The sequence below is a fragment of the Danio rerio genome, chromosome 22 (assembly GCF_052040795.2).
Source record: "Danio rerio strain M-AB ecotype USA chromosome 22, GRCz13ab, whole genome shotgun sequence".
NCBI classification, from domain to species: Eukaryota; Metazoa; Chordata; class Actinopteri; order Cypriniformes; family Danionidae; genus Danio; species Danio rerio.
In genome coordinates this window covers 25,880,148-25,898,293 of record NC_141042.1, presented here as the reverse complement: position 1 = coordinate 25,898,293, position 18,146 = coordinate 25,880,148, and the positions used below count along the sequence as shown (strand labels likewise).

General features: G+C 37.3%; 1 protein-coding gene across 1 annotated transcript; it reads left to right on the top strand.

Moving 5' to 3' along the window:
- Positions 1-52: 52 nt before the first annotated feature.
- Positions 53-6,735, top strand: vtg5 (vitellogenin 5). The gene is given in 28 exon segments (NM_001025189.3): positions 53-106; positions 239-259; positions 347-498; positions 573-824; positions 898-1,059; positions 1,177-1,325; positions 1,436-1,586; positions 1,670-1,827; positions 1,914-2,079; positions 2,163-2,288; positions 2,380-2,598; positions 2,683-2,900; positions 3,005-3,102; positions 3,215-3,339; positions 3,430-3,531; positions 3,624-3,743; positions 3,844-4,030; positions 4,125-4,227; positions 4,317-4,502; positions 4,583-4,697; positions 4,792-4,981; positions 5,070-5,374; positions 5,473-5,517; positions 5,601-5,678; positions 5,758-5,964; positions 6,039-6,181; positions 6,273-6,411; positions 6,497-6,735. Coding segments are annotated over 28 exon segments (4,077 nt in total). The 5' UTR covers positions 53-66; the 3' UTR covers positions 6,617-6,735.
- The last annotated feature ends 11,411 nt before the right edge of the window (positions 6,736-18,146 follow it).

Genomic DNA, 18,146 nt, shown 5'->3' with positions numbered 1-18,146 from the left:
CTTAGTCAGCAAGAAATCACTATAAAAGATCTGATTCTCAGATGAGTTTTTCACAAACCACCAGCCATGAGAGCTGTTGTGCTTGCCCTGACTGTAGCCCTTGTGGGTAAGTTTCATTTTGAACTTAAGATACTTTATTGTTTCTTAAAGGATTTCTGTGTAAAAGGTTATTTTAAAACCTCCTAAAATTAATTAAACAATGAAAAATATTATAAAAGGATATTCTGTTTCTTTTCAGCGAGTCAACAGATGAATCTTGGTAAGTAAAGCCCTTTGACATTTTGGTGGTGTAACTTTACATTTATTGCATCCTTGCGGACTAAATTAAATACTCTACCCATTGCAGTTCCTGAATTTGCCCATGATAAAACCTATGTGTACAAGTATGAGGCTCTGCTTTTGGGAGGTCTTCCTCAAGAAGGTCTGGCCAGAGCAGGTATTAAAGTCAGCAGCAAGGTTCACCTAAGTGCCATGACAGAGAATACCTACCTGATGAAGGTAATGAACTGAGGAAATTGTAGGTCTTCCAAATTGAAGGAAAGCTTTTTTTAAATGCTAATATCCCCTTACAGCTTATGGATCCTCTACTCTACGAGTATGCTGGCACTTGGCCCAGAGATCCATTTGTTCCTGCCACTAAGCTCACCTCAGCACTGGCTGCTCAGCTTCAGATTCCCATCAAGTTTGAGTATGCTAATGGTGTGGTTGGCAAGGTTTTCGCCCCAGCAGGAGTCTCTCCTACAGTCATGAACTTGTACAGAGGTATCCTCAACATCCTTCAGCTCAACCTCAAGAAGACCCAGAACATCTACGAAATGCAAGAGGTGAGAAAATCTGGTTATTTTATTTATGATCAATTTCGAGTTCGCAATCTTATCATTTGACTTGTTCTTAAAGGCTGGAGCTCAGGGAGTGTGCAGGACACACTATGTCATCAATGAGGATCCAAAAACCAACCACATTATTGTCACCAAGTCTAAGGACCTGAGCCACTGCCAAGAGAGAATCATGAAGGATGTTGGCTTGGCATACACTGAGAGGTGTGCTGAATGCACAAAGGTAATGAAGAATGGATAATGACCACATGATAGAATTTAAAAAAAAATAATTACCCACTATAAAAGTATAGAAAAAAAAATATAGAAGAGTCAAACTACTTTACCTTTCTCTCAACAGAGGGTCAAGAGTCTGATTGAAACTGCAACTTATAACTACATCATGAAACCAGCTGACAATGGTGCACTGATCGCTGAGGCAACAGTTGAGGAAGTGTATCAGTTCTCACCCTTTAATGAGATCCATGGTGCTGCAATGATGGAAGCAAAGTATGATTGAGCAATCATTGAGATTTCAGTTATAATTGTTTAACAATATTCTATACACAAGTCATTAACTTGAAAATGATGATAGTAATTAAAAAATACCTTTTTTTCAGACAAACCTTGGCTTTTGTTGAGATTGAGAAGACCCCTGTCGTTCCAATCAAAGCTGATTACATGCCCCGTGGATCCCTGCAGTACGAGTTTGCATCTGAGATTCTTCAGACCCCCCTTCAACTCATGAAGATCAAAGATGCACCAGCCCAGGTATAATTCACAGCAATAAATCATGAATCTCTTAGTCATGCACATGACACATAAAAAAACAACATTTTCCTTTATCTTCCTAGACTGTTGAGGTCCTGAAGCACTTGGTTGCTAACAATAAAGACATGGTCCATGATGATGCTCCATTCAAGTTTGTTCAGCTTGTCCAGCTCTTGCGTGTTGCCACCTTGGAGAAAATTGAGGCTATCTGGTCTCAGTTCAAGGACAAACCAGTTTACAGGTACAATTTGTGAACAATAAATTAATAGTGATGTAATTCATAAGCAGTTTTTATTGTGAATATATTTTAAACAATTGATTATTTAGGCGCTGGCTTCTGGATGCTCTTCCTGCTGTTGGTACACCAGTCATCATAAAATTCATCAAGGAGAAGTTCCTGGCCGGTGAATTTACAACTCCTGAGTTCATTCAGACTCTCGTGATTGCTCTGCAAATGGTCACTGCTGATATTGAAACCATCCAAATGACAGCTGTGGGTATATCTTAGTGCTGTTTATCAAATATAATATTAAAGGATCTGCAATAAATTAATAGATTCTGTATCCTGCTGAACAGAGTTTGGCTACACATGAGAAATTTGCCTCAATCCCAGCTTTGCGTGAAGTTGTCATGCTGGGATATGGTTCCCTGATTGCCAAACACTGTACTGCAGTTCCCACTTGCCCTGCCGAGCTCCTCAGGGTAAATACACATCTAGTCATATCTAAATTTTTACCATTTTTTTGCTCTTTAAAATTCCAAAAAGACTAAATGTATGCATCAAACTCCTCAGCCTATTCATGAGATTGCCACAGAGGCCATTTCTAAGAATGACATTCCTGAAATCACTTTGGCTCTGAAAGTTATGGGCAATGCTGGTCACCCTTCAAGTCTTAAACCCATCATGAAGCTCCTACCTGGACTGAGAACTGCAGCTAATGCTCTGCCCGTTAAAGTCCAGGTTGATGCCATCTTGGCTCTGAGGAACATTGCCAAGAAAGAGCCCAAACTGGTAAGATTCAGGTATTGTAGAGATCACTGCTGAAACTGTTATGCGTGTTTTCTTCCAATGAACAAACTTTGTTCCCTGTCTCAGGTTCAGCCTGTTGCCCTGCAGCTTGTTTTGGACAGGGCTCTTCACCCAGAGGTGCGCATGGTTGCTTGTATTGTGCTGTTTGAGGCTGAACCCTCAGTGGCTCTCATCTCCAGTCTTGCTGGAGCATTGAGGACTGAGCCAAACATGCATGTCTCAAGCTTTGCCTATTCCCACATCAAGTCCTTGACCAGAATCACTGCTCCTGATATGGCATCTGTGTAAGAAAAACAAATCACTTCTCATTTATTTTAGTTTCATGTTTTATTTTACCATCACATGAAACAAGCACAAGCCAGAGGTAATCACAGTCATTCATTTTCAGTGCTGGTGCAGCTAATGTTGCCATCAAGCTTATGAACTGCAAGCTGGACAGACTTAACTACCGTTATAGCAGAGCTTTTCATATGGACTATTATTATAGTAAGACTTTCGAATTTCTTAAAAATACTAAGAAATAGTATCTGATGATACTTAAAATGAAGTAAAATGTCTTCTGGAATTAACATTGCAAATGTATCCTTTGTCCATTAAGCTCCTCTTATGATTGGAGCTGCTGGTAGTGCCTATATGATCAATGATGCTGCCACCATCCTGCCCAGAGCTGTTGTAGCTAAAGCTCGTGCTTACCTGGCTGGAGCCGCTGCTGATGTTATTGAGGTTAAACATTTAACATTTCTTTTCCAGATATCTGAATTACTGTTTAAATCTTATTTAAAATTGTATCACTAAAACATTAATTTTCAACAGTTTGGTGTGAGAACTGGAGGAATTAATGAGGCTCTTCTAAAATCTCCTGCTGCAGAAGAAAGTGTTGACCGTATCACAAAAATTAAGCGTACCCTAAAGGCAGTAAGTTTTCTTGTGCAGTGTATCAAAGATTGTTACCCATTTACTCCAAGCTTGAAATAGACAAAAATATATATGACTTCTGTCTCTTCAAGCTCACTAACTGGAAGGCCCTGCCAACTGACCGGCCACTTGCTTCAGCCTATTTCAAAGTATTTGGACAAGAAGTGGCTTATGTCAACTTTGACAAGAGCATCATCGAAGAAGCCATACCGGTATTGTGCAGTAGATTATGACTTCTTACCATATGCTTGAAATCTAAGATCTTTAACTCTGTTGAACTTACAATTAAGCTTTTAATAAACACTTTTTCAGATGGTTACTGGACCCAAACCACGTGCACTGCTGAAGGAGGCTCTTAAAGCTTTGCAGGAAGGAATTGCATTCCAGTATGCTAAACCGCTGCTTGCAGCTGAAGTGCGTCGTATTTTCCCAACTGCAGTTGGTGTGCCCATGGAGTTCAGTTGGTACACTGCTGCCGTTGCTGCTGCAAGTGTCAATGGTAAGGTTTTTTTCATTTTCTATATAATTTCTATATTTTTTTGGCAGATATGTGGGGTCATTTAAGTTTCATGTTGTTCTGTTGATCATTTTAGTTCAGGCCACCATTACACCTGCTCTCCCTGAGAAATTGGAGTCCATGACTTATGAGCAACTAAAGAAGACTGATGTTCAGTTCCAAGCTGAAGCTAGACCAAGGTACAGTTTTACAGCTACATTTATTCAGATGAGATTTAATGTACACAACAACAGTTCTACAAAAAAATCTCCTTATTGTCTTATTTCAGTGTTGCTCTCCAGACATTTGCTGTGATGGGAGTTAACACTGCCTTCATCCAAGCTGCTGTTATGGCAAGAGGAAAGATCCGTACAATTGCCCCCGGAAAAGTGGCAGCAAGAGCAGACATTCTCAAGGGCAACTACAAGGTGGAGGCTCTGCCTGTTGAACTTCCTGAACACATTGCTTCTGCAAGGTAATGACATTTCTGTAAAGATTTGTTGTTGTTATGAAAACCCTTTCCTAAAATGTTCAATAACTATCTTGCTCTCACAGCTTTGAGACTCTTGCCGTGGTCAGAAACATTGAAGATCACAGTGCTGAAAGGTCTGTTCCCTTTGTACCTGAATTGTCTCTGCAAAACTCCCAGGCATCTTATGCTGGTGATTTGGTAAGCTTTGAATACACACATAGACATAAGGAAACATGCAGACATTTGCTTCAAACTCCAAGTTGGAAAAATATCATTTGATTATTTTTTTCAGTCCTCTGAGGTGTCACCTGATGCTTCAGTGAGAGCTCCTGCTCCATTTGACAGGACCCTCTGTTATGCTGTCCCATACATTGAAATCAAGGGATGTGTTGAGGTGCACTCTCACAATGCTGCTTTTATCAGAAATTCCACTCTTTTCAACATAATTGGACACCACACAGCCCGTGCTGCCATTTCAAGAGGTGAGAAAATAGAGACTATAACACTTATGGTTCTTTTTTTTTTTTTTTAGATTAAACTTAAATTATTTGTTTGCTGTTTTGGCTGTAGCTGAAGGTCCTGCAGTTGAAAGACTGGAGTTTGAAGTCCAAGTTGGTCCTAGAGCTGCTGAGAGGCTTGTTAAGCAAATCAACATCATTGATGATGATACTCCAGAAGGACAGGCTTTCTTGTTGAAACTGAGGGAAATCCTGGACACTGAAGCTAAAAATACACCCGTCTCTTCTGAAAGCAGCAGCAGCAGTCGCAACAGCCGCAGCAGCAGCAGTAGCAGCAGCAGCACCAGCACTAGCAGCAGCAGCAGCAGCAGCAGCAGCAGCTCAAGCTCCTCGTTGTCCAGCTCTCGTATGTCTAAGGTAAAGACATTGGAAGTAGTGTGTTATTCAAGTAGCCGTTATGTGTCTCAAAATTCTAAATGTTTTTTTTTTTTATATATATATATATTGATTTTCAGACTGCCACCATCATAGAGCCTTTCAGAAAATTCCACAAAGATCGGGTAAACATTAAATAATCTTTTGATACTTTAATTGTACTTAATTTTCTGATTATTTCAAACCTTACAAAAACATTTGCTTGCAGTACTTGGCACACCATAGTGCCACAAAGGATACTAGCAGTGGAAGTGCGGCAGCTAGCTTTGAGCAAATGCAGAAAAAGGTTAGTCTCAGCTCTTTGCCCATTAAGCAAACCTAAAATATGATGTAGTTCCAATTTTTGTTTTGTTTTATCCTTTCAGAATAGATTCCTTGGAAATGATATTCCACCTGTTTTTGCTATCATCGCCCGAGCTGTTAGAGCTGACCAGAAGCTTCTGGGCTACCAACTGGCTGCTTACTTTGACAAACCAACTGCAAGAGTGCAACTCATAGCTTCCTCCATTGCTGAAAATGACAACATGAAGATCTGTGCTGATGGTGCTCTGCTGAGCAAGCACAAAGTCACTGTAAGACTGGAACATTTGGTAACATGTATTTCTCTACTTCAGTACCATTCTTTGAACACAAATGTTGTTTTCAGGGCAAGTTTTCTTGGGGTGCGGAGTGCAAACAGTATGCAGTCTTTGCTAAAGCTGAAGCTGGTGTCCTGGGTGAATACCCTGCTGCACGTCTAGAAGTGGAATGGGAGAGACTGCCAAAAATTGTCACCACTTATGCTAAAAAGTAATGATTATCACAGAAAAACAAATTTATAATGTACAATACATCAGTGGTTTAATTATCTGCTCTTCTTTATTCTTGCCCCTGCAATTAGGGTGTGTAAACACATTCTTAATGCAGCTTATAACACAGGATTCAGGTTTGAAAAAGCAACAAACAGCGAGAAAGAGATTGAACTGACTGCAGCCTTGCCATCTCAGAAGTCCTTGAATTTCATTGCTAGGATTCCAGAGGTGAAACAGTTTTCCTCTAGATTATGACTCACTCAAAGATATTGAAAGAAAATATAACTAACTCTTTGTGTTACTGTTTCTCTAGATCACAATGTCAAAAAGGGATATTCATCTCCCCATCACTGTTCCCATCAATCCAGATGGAACTTTTTCCATTAATGAGGACTTTCTTTCCTGGATCCATAAGCATATCATGGAGGAATGAAGAATGAATTACATTCTACATTTTCAAAAGAAAATATGAGCTGTGTTCATGTGTGATGAATGTTTAATTGAATCCTTGAACATAATGTAAATACAATAAACATCCTTTCAGCAAGTAAATGCAGTGTTAAATAGCTTTAATTTCATGATAAAAATGTAAAGATAATATATTTCATAGGCAAAACAGCATTACCATTATCAATGATTACTAATGAAATACAAGATATATCCTACTTAAAAGTTTTTTTTTTGTCTCTATCCATGGATTGTTTATAGATCCGCCATCTCCAAAAAAAAAAAAAAACTAAATTAACTGCTCATCTGCTGTTTTATTCTGCCTTCGTGTGATATCTGAAAAACTAAAAATAACAACAAATGAGAAGCTGCAAGTAAATGTATTTGAAGTTTAAAAATAAGAAAGTAGAAATACACAGGCAACAGTTTATCAATCCATGAACTAGCACCAAAAAAAAAAAAAAGGGTTTCAAATTAAAGTGCTTAGAACTGGCTACTTCAAAGAGCCCCTTGTTATAAAAATGACTAATAAAGAGTACAAGGCCCAATCCCAATTCCACCCCTTAGCCCTTTCTCTTACCCCCACCCCTCGTTTTGCGCATTCACATGAAGGGGTAGGGGTGTCCCAATTATCTTTAGCTCGAAGGCGTAGGGCTAGGCAGAAGGGGGATTTTTCAGGACCATACTCAAAACCAAGGGGTAGGAAAACCAGCAAAAAAAAAAAAAAAAAAAGCTAAATTTCGCTAAATATAGTCCCTAATAATAACTCTTGTATGGTAGTCCCACAACATGTTAATGCTGTTTTTACATAGATTAATATGGCCACGGTGTAAATTCACAGTAGTTACAAGCTTATTGCCTCAGATTATTTTATGCAAACACAAAGCAAACATCTACATTCACACCCCATGAACCTCTCTCCCGCACTCTCTTGCCTTACCCTCACCAAACTCACAGAAAGGTCATCTTAACTCACAGAGATCGATTATCTTAAACTATGAATATTCTGTATCAATCCAAGTGATTTTTTGCATCATTTTTGATAAAATTTTAAATGTTCTAGTGCGACTGGTACAACGGTCTCATTCCCTCAGAAATAGACATAATTAAAATAATAGATATATAACTTCAGGTATTTTTCGAGCCACTGCTAAGGGTCTGCCTTTACCTACAGTAGGTGGTTTCTATTTAAATGACTGTTTGTTCCCTATAGGCAGAAACTCTTCAGATCTAACATGCCACTAAATGTAAATGCTTTTTTTTATTCAACACACCCTTCCTCGAGTAGATTCTTGGTTTGACTACTTAAGGGACAGTTACAAGATGTTCGGGACAATTTTGTAACCAGATCAGCCCTCAATGTGGAGCTCTTATGCTCTATAGCAGAGGTCACCAAACTTGTTCCTGGAGGGCCGGTGTCATGCAGATTTTTAGCTCCAATCCTAATCAAACACACCTGAACAAGCTAATCAAGGTCTCCTAAGTATACTTAAAACATCCAGGCACCTCCAGGACAGAAATTGGTGTCCGCTGCTCTATACTTTGTATATTTTGAAGTCAGGTATGCGTCTTTTAATCTTGGGTCTATCTTTGAGAATTTAATGTCTTGTATTGATTGTTTATGAATTTACGGAATAGTTGGCATAATACATATTTACCTAACTATTGCATTGTTATGTTTAAACGCGTTCTGCTTCCTCTGTAATTATTCATTTTAGTAGATTATGCTGTATCCTTGTTTCCGCACTTTTTGCGTCAGGTCAGTAGACGAACTTAAGTCCAGTTGAGATGGAGCATTGGGCACACTAATTGTATATTAGGGATTCGACTGACTCTTGATATTGATTCAAGTGTATAGGTGGAAAGTGGGTAATTCCATTCAGGGCAACAAGGCCTTGCACAGCTAACCTAGATAGGGTACCCAAACCTTGTTGGAAAGTAATATTATTCTAAATAAAGTGTACATAAGAAACCATGGGCTTGGCTAAAACTAAATTATTATAGAGTACAGTAGTTGGTTACTTTTATAATAATGGCCTTGACCTCTGAGTAGAAATTATTTTGTCTTCACTCAAGGGTGTACATTTAAGAGGGACTAATCAAAAATATTTTAGAATGAGCAAGAATAGGAGCGTCCATGTAAAAGTATTAGTCTTTTACCTCTGTTTAATAATCAAGACTGACGAGAGCTCTACCAGGAGGGATGCCTGGTATGAGGGATGAGCAAATGTAGTAGTTATGTGTGAAGACTGAAGGTTCAATCATTTATCTAAATTATATATTTATATAATTTTCTTAATGCTTTATGATTGGAGTCAGATAAAACAAAAGATAAATATATTAATATTCTAAACCACCTCATATTCAAATTGGGGTCAGATATGGGTTAAAGTTAAACTGAAACAACCTTATGCAATGGAAAAGTCAAACACGCAGTGAACCTTCATCCACCATCCTTACATCGCTGACCTTATATTGTTGAGTATAATTACAACTTAGACTAATGGTAAAAAAATAACTTTTTTTCTAGTGGATTAAAGATAGTGGATTAAAGCTAAAATAAACCTCACTAAAACTTCAGTTAAAATATTTAACAAGGTAACTACACATTTGTTACAATATATTTTATTGTTTTCCACCTTTCACAATAAGGCACAAAACGTGTTTGGCGTGATTTGTTGCTATTTTCAGACCAATGCAACCCTTCTTTGTTGTTTAAATTTGTTTAAATAGCAAACCTATTTGCACCACTTTGTGGACTTGTGGATGCTCCGGTCTAAAAAGGAGGTCTGTTAAGGCACATTGTTTGCATGTTGCTATTTCGAAGAACTGAAATAGACTGTGCCATTGACAGACATCCCAAGTTGGGCAAAGTCATTTTAAAAAGACAGTTGATTTGCGGGAGAGTGGGGAATGGGGTTGTTTCATGATGGTGAACGACGTATCTGAATGTGCGCTCTACATACCTGAAGAGCGGGGGGGTGAGTTGCGTGCGACATACCTGAAGAGCGGAGGGGGTGAGTTGCAAGCGACATATCTGAAGAGCAGTGGAGGTGAGTTGATTTCTGGGAGATTATCATTAACTTACGGGCAACCGCGAGTCTCTATGCATTTGAGGGAGACTTATGATGTATGAATTGACCAAATAAAACCTGGTCTCTAGTCCAGCACAGACCGTGTTAGTTATGTGCCTATGCAGGTCAAAAACAGGCACACATTGCTTAAACCCCAGGGGTTGAAGACCACGTAGACGCGTTTTAAGGCGTCTTCTCCTGAAAACGGCTAAATAAACTTACATTACAATTTTTAGTTTTGAGCGTAAAGATAAGAGCCATACATCAATCAAACCTGTAATGCTGCATTCACACCAGATGAGGAAGAAGCGTCAAGCGCGGGTGATTTACATGTTAAGTCAATGCAAAAACATAAATAGACATCCTGCGGCGCGAATGACGCAAATGGCATTAACCAATCAGGAGCTTGCTCTTGTGGGGGCGTGATTATGACGTGGTGCCTGTTGTTGGTGTCCCGGGTGGGAAATGAATGAAGTTCATTAAACTAAGCTCGGCTCAGTCAGAAGCACTGCCATCATCCAGGTTAAGTTTCTGGAGGAGTTTATGAGCTCAAAGATCTGGGTGCACCTCTGAAAGGATTTAGTGAACTCAGATGCTGCCCCCAACGTATTGACGCTGTTTTACAGCCTTCATAAAACACATAAACAGTTATTTTCTCAATAAAATCCATGTTAACCATTTAGCAACAAAGCTAGGATCACTGGACAGACCGAAGCCCTGCCTATCAAGCAAATCGGCATCTGTTGTGAAGTGAATTTGACGTGCGAATAAAGCAAGTAAACCTTACAGCCATCTTCATTTTGAAGAATCCCCCCTTCCACCACTACTCCTCCTCCTTTCTTAGATAGGTGGCACGGTGGCCCAGTGGTTACCACTGTTACCTCACAGCAAGAACCTCACTGGTTCTAGTCCTTACCAAGCCAGTCAATGTTTCTGTGCTGAGTTTACATGTTCTCCCTGTGCTCACGTGGGTTTCCCCTAAGTTCCCCGGTTTCCTCCTTGTCCAAAAACATGCAACTTAAGTTAATTGACTAATCCAAATCGGCACCATAGACATGCTACTAGTAAAGCCTGATTTATACTTCTGCGTCAAGTGACTGGTGTAACCCACAGTGCAGGCAACGCGCGTGGCTGTGCATTTATACTTCTGCGCACTGTCTCTGTTAGTCTGCATTAACACTTCCGAAACGCTAGCTGGCAGTGAGGTGTTAATGTTCCTCTGTTTCGAGTTTCTTTGCTGCTTTTTTGCTTTTCCTGAGCACTTCTGGGATGTACAAGTAGCTCAAACTCGCTCATTTTGAGGCAGGAACTGGCGGACGTGCAGCAACTTTAACTATGAGGTAAACACAAAACAAAACTTTCCATCCGGAGCTCCTTCACGGGACTCCACACTTGTAAACAATCGCTACATTGGGTTTGCGCCATTCGCGCGGCTCTCGGTCCCGCCTCGACTCGTCAGCGCTAACCAAGCCGACCAATCACAGAGCTTGCGCTACGTGTAGTTGCGACGTGTAGTTACATTTTTTGAGAGGTGCACGTCAGTGACGGCGATGGCCACGGCGAAGGGCTATGCGTCAGCGCCGTATTGTACGCAGGTGTTTGACGCAGAAGTATAAATCAGCCTTTAGTAGTTATCTATTAAGAGCAATCACTATCTGTTCATTTGCTACAAGAGCAGGGGAGTTCTCGAGATCCAACTGAGCTCAAAGTCCCCTTTCGCCTTGCAAATGGAAGGGAGCCCCAGGCTCGAGGATCTTATGAGCTCAGGGCTCTCTCCCAGGACAGCATGCCAAACAAGCTTTATAATCAATTATCAGCTAAGTGTGAACTCTTGAATTATTAAATGCTGGTTTAATGCACAAGAAAGTTTTTATTACAACAGTTTTACAAACACATTTTATACCATTTAAAATTTACAGTTCAAGTCAGAATTATTAGCCCTATAGAATTATTTGATTTTTATTTCTATAGCTATAGCTATTTCTATAATGATGTTTAACAGAGCAAGGGAATTTTCACAGTACGTATGATAATTTTTTTTTTTCTTCTGGAGAATGTCTTATTTGTTTCATTCCATTGAGTACAAAAGCAGTTTAAATTTTTTAAGCACCATTTTTAAAGACAAAAAGCCCCTTTTAACTGTTTTTTATTTCTTTCGATAGTCTACAGAACAAACAATCATTTCACAATAACTTGCCTAATTAGCCTAACCTGCCTAGTTAACCTAATTTACCTAGTTAAACCTTTAAATGCCATTTTAGGCTGAATAGAAGTGTCTTGAAAAAATATCTATTAAAATATGATTTACTGTTATCATGGCAAAGATAAAATAAATCGGTTATTAGAAATGAGTTATTAAAGCTATTTTGTTCAGAAATGTGTTAAAAAAAATTCTCTCCATTAAACAGAAATTGGGGATAAAAATAGATCAAAATAGATGTTGGTTAAGCTCCAGGTTTGGCTTCAGTACAGACAGATCTAACGTATATGCACAAATATAATATTGTATAGCTTTCTATTAAAAAATCTGAATTTATAAGAGATTAGTGAAGTGTGTACTTATATATGTTGAGCACTGAAAATTGTTTACCCAGAGTGTCTACATAGTCATACAGCAAGTATTTCTACAAACATTTAGTTTGGGCTAACTTTTGCAGATGGACATTGCTTTACCTTGATGGGTGAGTGGGGCAGTGTCTTTTGTATCTCAAGGTAGTCAATTATTCATATTGTCATTCACGCATAGAGCTGAAATCACCCAAAACAAACTTAAATTGTTGTTCATTATAATGTTTTCTTTAATTGAGAAAACAGAATCATTTTCACATTATTGGGAAATAAATATTCTAGCCTACAAGACTGGTTACTCAGAAGTCTTCAGTGTTTCCTCTACCATTATAGTAGAGGGGCACCCTCGTAATGGCTTTCCCTGCCCCCCTTGAAGTCAAGTGAAAGTATTTTTTTCGAGCCAAATCGCAACTTTTAATAAGTTACATAGCTGTATGTAATATCTTATTTACACAACCGCATGGAGAGCTCGAAATTGCAACCATTATGCATCCGAAATTTAATCTATACCATCCTATAATATATTTGGGAGCATTTGTACGATTGCATTTAATGGTTGTAGTGTGACCAGTTTTGATTTTTTTTCTAAATACGTGCTAAATCGCTCTTCCCTGCTGCTAAATTGGTTCATATTAGCTGTCAATCACTCAAGGCTTTACGCTGTCAGATGACAGGGAGCATTTATGACCGCGGTAAATGCAAACAGCCAAATTTTGAGAAAGACGCGATGAGAAGATGAAAAGTACAAACCTACTAAAGTTACAAATTATGGGCTGATGAGAGCGATCATGCTGTGAATGTTGATCCGCCAGCCGAGATCAATCAAGTGTTTTCGGAGAGGGTGTAGAAAGACTCGAAGTGGATCAGCTGTTTTAATGGCCCAAATCTCGATGCGTTGCATTCACTGCATGTTCAGCGCAAATGGCAGCTAAATGTAGTATTTCTCTTTTCTACTATAGATTGTCTTTTAAACAAAAAAACAGCTAATTATTTTGACCAGGCTTCTGTTATTATGTGTGAGGATTTTGCTATACTTTTTAATAGCAAAATAACGCAGATTAGAACCGATATTATACAGATTGACCAAAATTTTGTAGATGAATTGGGAAGTTATCCACAAAATAAAATGGAAAGGTTTAGAAATATTAGTAAAGCAAATATTATCCAAATCATAACTCAGTTAAAGTCCTCTTCTAGCTGTCTTGAACCTATTCCAACAGAATTTTTTAAAAAGGTTTCAAATTGCTTGATTAACTATTTCCTTGACATATTAAATTATTCATTAATGACAGGAATTTTTCCTAATGCTTTTAAAAAAGCCGTGGTAAAGCCACTTTAAAAAAAAACAAATGGCATGAATTATCATCGTTATGCTGATGACATACACTTATATATTTCTGTTGAGCCAAGAGACACTGCTGCATTGGAAAATTTGTCCAACTGCATGTATAATATTGTGCAATGGATGACTGCAAATTTTTTAAAGTTGAATAAAGATAAAACAGAAATTCTAATTGTGGGCAAAAAACCTGAGCGAGAGAGGATTGAAGCAGAACTGTGTTCTTTAGGTTTACAATCAAAAAAAGAATTGAAGAAACTGGGTGTTATTTTCGATTGTGATCTTAATTTTAAATCTCATATTAATCAAGTTACAAAAACATGTTTTTATCATTTAAGAAATGTTGCCAAAATTTGTTCTTTCCTATCTTTTGATGATGCCAAGAAATTAATTCATGCTTTTATTTTCTCTCGGATTTATTAATGCAATGCTATCTATACTGGTCTACCTAAGGGTTCTACAATGAAGTTGCAATTGATACAAAATGCAGCAGCCAGAGTTTTAATGAAACTAAAGAAACGAGAGCACATTACACCAGTATTAATAGAATTACACTGGTTGCCTGTGCACCAAAGGATAGATTTTAAGGTTATTTTATTAGTTTTTAAAGCACTACACAATATGACACCTTCCTACATTTCCGACTGTTTAACAAAATATAATCCAAACCGTTTACTACGCTCTTCTAGTGCTGGACTTTTAGAATTTTATCCTGTAAACCTGATGCGATCTGGCGGCACTTCTTTTAGCCATTATGCTCCAAAAATTTGGAACTGTCTCCCCCTTGAAGTGAAAGAATCCCCAAGTATTCATGTTTTTAAAAAGCGTGTTAAGACACATCTTTTTAAAATTGCGTATGATTAAACAAGTTTGTTAGGTGTACGCATTTTATCTATTTTGTTGTAGGTTTATGTATGTAATGTATGGTGTGTGCCTGCATATGTAAGGACTATTGTGTGTGTGATCATGTGGATATATACTTACATTTTGTGTACATGAATGCTTTTATTTCAGTATATGTGATAAGTTTTTGTGGTCTATTTTAATGCTTTTGTTGTTGTTTGTGAGGCACTTTGAGTTGCATGTATGTTGAAAAAGTGCTATACAAATAAAGTTTATTATTATTATTATTATTTAACACTGTACACATCATCGCCAAAGAAGCTCACCTTTAAGTTTAAAAAAAACGTAAAAAAACGTAAAACTGCGACTCATCCCAAAGAACAGTATTGCACCGAGAATCCTGCTCTGCCCCGCTCATATATTGGGCTGGCTGTCTCACCTGCTTTTTTCCAAACACAGAAAAATGAAAATCAGAGCATAATGAGACTAAGTATTTAAGATGACACAAACCGAAACCAAAACTGTTAAAGAGTGGTAGAAGTGAGACTTTTCCTCCTTTTGTCCATTCTTTCTTGACATGCATATTATTTTTCAATTTTTTTTTTTTTACTGATGACTGCTTTGCAGCTTTCAGCATTGAATTGAATGATTTATTATAAATCTTACATTATTGTTGTAACAGAAATATTATTTGTTTATTAAATTGACATGCGTATACAAACAATAGTGCAAAATCGACAGTTCTTACTGCAATGCTTCATTTTCATAATTAAATCATAATCACTATATAACTCACATTTAAGCACATTTAAGGCAGTATGATCATCAGAAATGTTATTCATTGTAAGTATTATTGACATCATCTTCACGATTAATACTTTATAATTAGAAATTCATTTTGGAATTAATACGCAAATATCAATAAGTCATCACAGAATTAGTGTTAGTTGTTTCTGATTTTTGTTAGTCCTAATTGCTGTTTTCAAATGCAATAAACCCAGTATTATACAATTTGCAGTGGTGCTCATTCATTTTTGGTTGGTGCTCTTAAATTTTTTAAGTTCTACCAATTAAAAGAGTTATTTCAAGCCCTGTACATGCTTTTCAACTCTGTCTCACACTCTGCACTGCCCAAATAAAATTCAACGTAAACAGACTGTAGCGAGAGGAAACCCGATATATAATTTCGGAATAATGGTGCATAGGACATGACCATAGCTTGACTCAGGACATGACTAATGCTTCTGGCAACTACAGAACAATCTCAGACCCCTATAAACCTGCAAATGAGGTGTATGGTTAAAAAAAGGAAACTCCAAAGTAAACCTCCTTCCGAAAATCCATGCACCTCTATCTATCAATTCTCTAGAGATAGGTGTAATTTTCTAGAAACTGCCCTAGGAGACTCACATGAAACATCTAGAACTTTTATCCAGGAACTCACAGCTCAGCACTTCACAACCCATCAAAAAAGCTATTTTCACAAATCAGAAAACTATCCAATCAGAACGCATGAAGTGACCAAGTGTAAACAGGCCCTTTGACTCTCATTTGATTTGTTCAGCAATAAATATTTCCAAACCCTTCCTTTCCGTGAAGCTAATCTGTGGTGAAATGTGTGATGTGATGTGATGCACAGCGCGTGTAGGAAACAAAACACCCATCATGGATAATCTAGACAGTGTTGAAGCAACAGCAGATATGGTACAGTGTATACAGTTGAAGTGAGAATTATTGGCTTATTACTATTAGCCCCCGTTTATTTTTTACCCCCAATTTCGGCGAGCAGATTTTTTTTTTAACACATTTCTTAGCATTATAGTTTTAATAACTCATTTCAAATAACTGATTTATTTTATCTTTCCCATGATGACAGCAAATAATATTTTGCTAGATATTTTTCAAGACACTTCTATACAGGTTAAAGTGACATTTAAAGGCTTAACTAGGTTAATTAGGTTAACTAGGAAGGTTAGGGTAATTAGGCAAGTTATTGTATAATGGTGGTTTGTTCTGCAGACTATCAAAAAATATAGCTAAATGGGGCTAATAATTTTGACCTTAAAATGGTTTTTAAAAAATTAAAAACTGCTTTTATTCTAGCCGAAATAAAACAAATCAGACTTTCTGCAGAGGAAAAATATTATCAGACATACTGTAAAAATACCCTTGGTCTGTTAAGCATCATTTGGTAAATATTAAAAATAAAAGCTCAAAAGGGGGTCTAATAATTCTGACTTCAACTGTATATGTGAGCCCAAAGCAAGAACTTATTAAAGCAATGTAGTGACACAATGACATAAATTCGATATTCATTAATTGACACAGCCGCAAAAACTATTATGAACATTGACTGTGAACATTTAATCATCAGCTGGATGTTTTTATTCACTTAAAGCATGAAAAGTCATTTTTCAAGAACCCATTATATGGTATATTAATCTCAATTGATTTCAAACTATTAAAGATGAAAAATATTATTCAGTATCTAAAAAACTAAACTTTCAATTCATTTACATATGTTTTTAAATGTGAGGCACCATACTTTTTAGTTTTTCTTTGTTGGTTGGATATTAACATTTTGTCACCTTAGAATTATAAGGTACTATCTGATTTTTGTTAAAATTTTGTTATTGACATATTCTTATTAACTGACAACTTATTTACATTATGGGAAGTTTTTTTTTTTTTTTTAAGTTGTTTACATTTTAAGAACTTTTATTTAAAAAACAAAATGTTACACGCATACTGTTTGCTATGGAATGCAAAAACTTTGAAGCTCAATATCTCAGAATCATTCAGAATGCAGATACAACCTTATAATTCTAAGGTGACGATTTGTTTATGCAATGAAGAATAAAACACTTGCTAACAGTTTAATTACATTACAATCATGTGTGAACATTTTTCCAACTTTCAACAGACACTCCACATGTAGTTTCAAAGTTCATTTAATGTTATTACATCAGTCTTTCATTAAAATAAATAAGCTAATATGGACTTTAACAAGTTTTTAGATTAAGGGGCAGGGCAACCTAACCCAAAACTGATAGCTTAGAATTGCCTTCATGGCAGAACTGTTAACAAAGAGCACTATTGACCAGATTTAGTTGTGCGGCAGCACAAAATGTATTTTTTGCTCCAAAACAGTACTGTTGGTTTTCACTAAACACACAAAGAGAATAATTAGCGCTAAAGAGGGAGGAGAGGAATTTATTTACAGATTAAATCACCATACTGTTAAAGCTTGTGCAAAAAGATGTCTTAAATGTCTTGGTTTAACTGAGAGGTCTTAGTTTTAACTGTGCACAGAATTGTCGATGCCTGAGGGGGAGAGTTCCAGAGCGTTTGAGCCACAAGGCACGGTCAACTTTTGCATTAATAGACCAAATACACAATAGTGTTAAAATTCTTGGATATAAGGAGGAGCCTTACCGTGCTGAGCTCTATATGTAATAACCAGATTCTTAAAATGAACTCTAAAACTAATAGGAAGCCAACGAAGGACCTTAAGCAATGTGCAACCAACTGGTTAAAAGCCTTGCAGCTGCATTCAGCACAACTTGCAATCAATCTACAGATGACTATTTAGACAAGTGTACAGAACATTAAATAGTCCAACCGTGAAGAGATAAAGGAATGACAAGCATCTCCATCTTTTCTTATGAAACCATATTTCTAGTTTTTGCAAT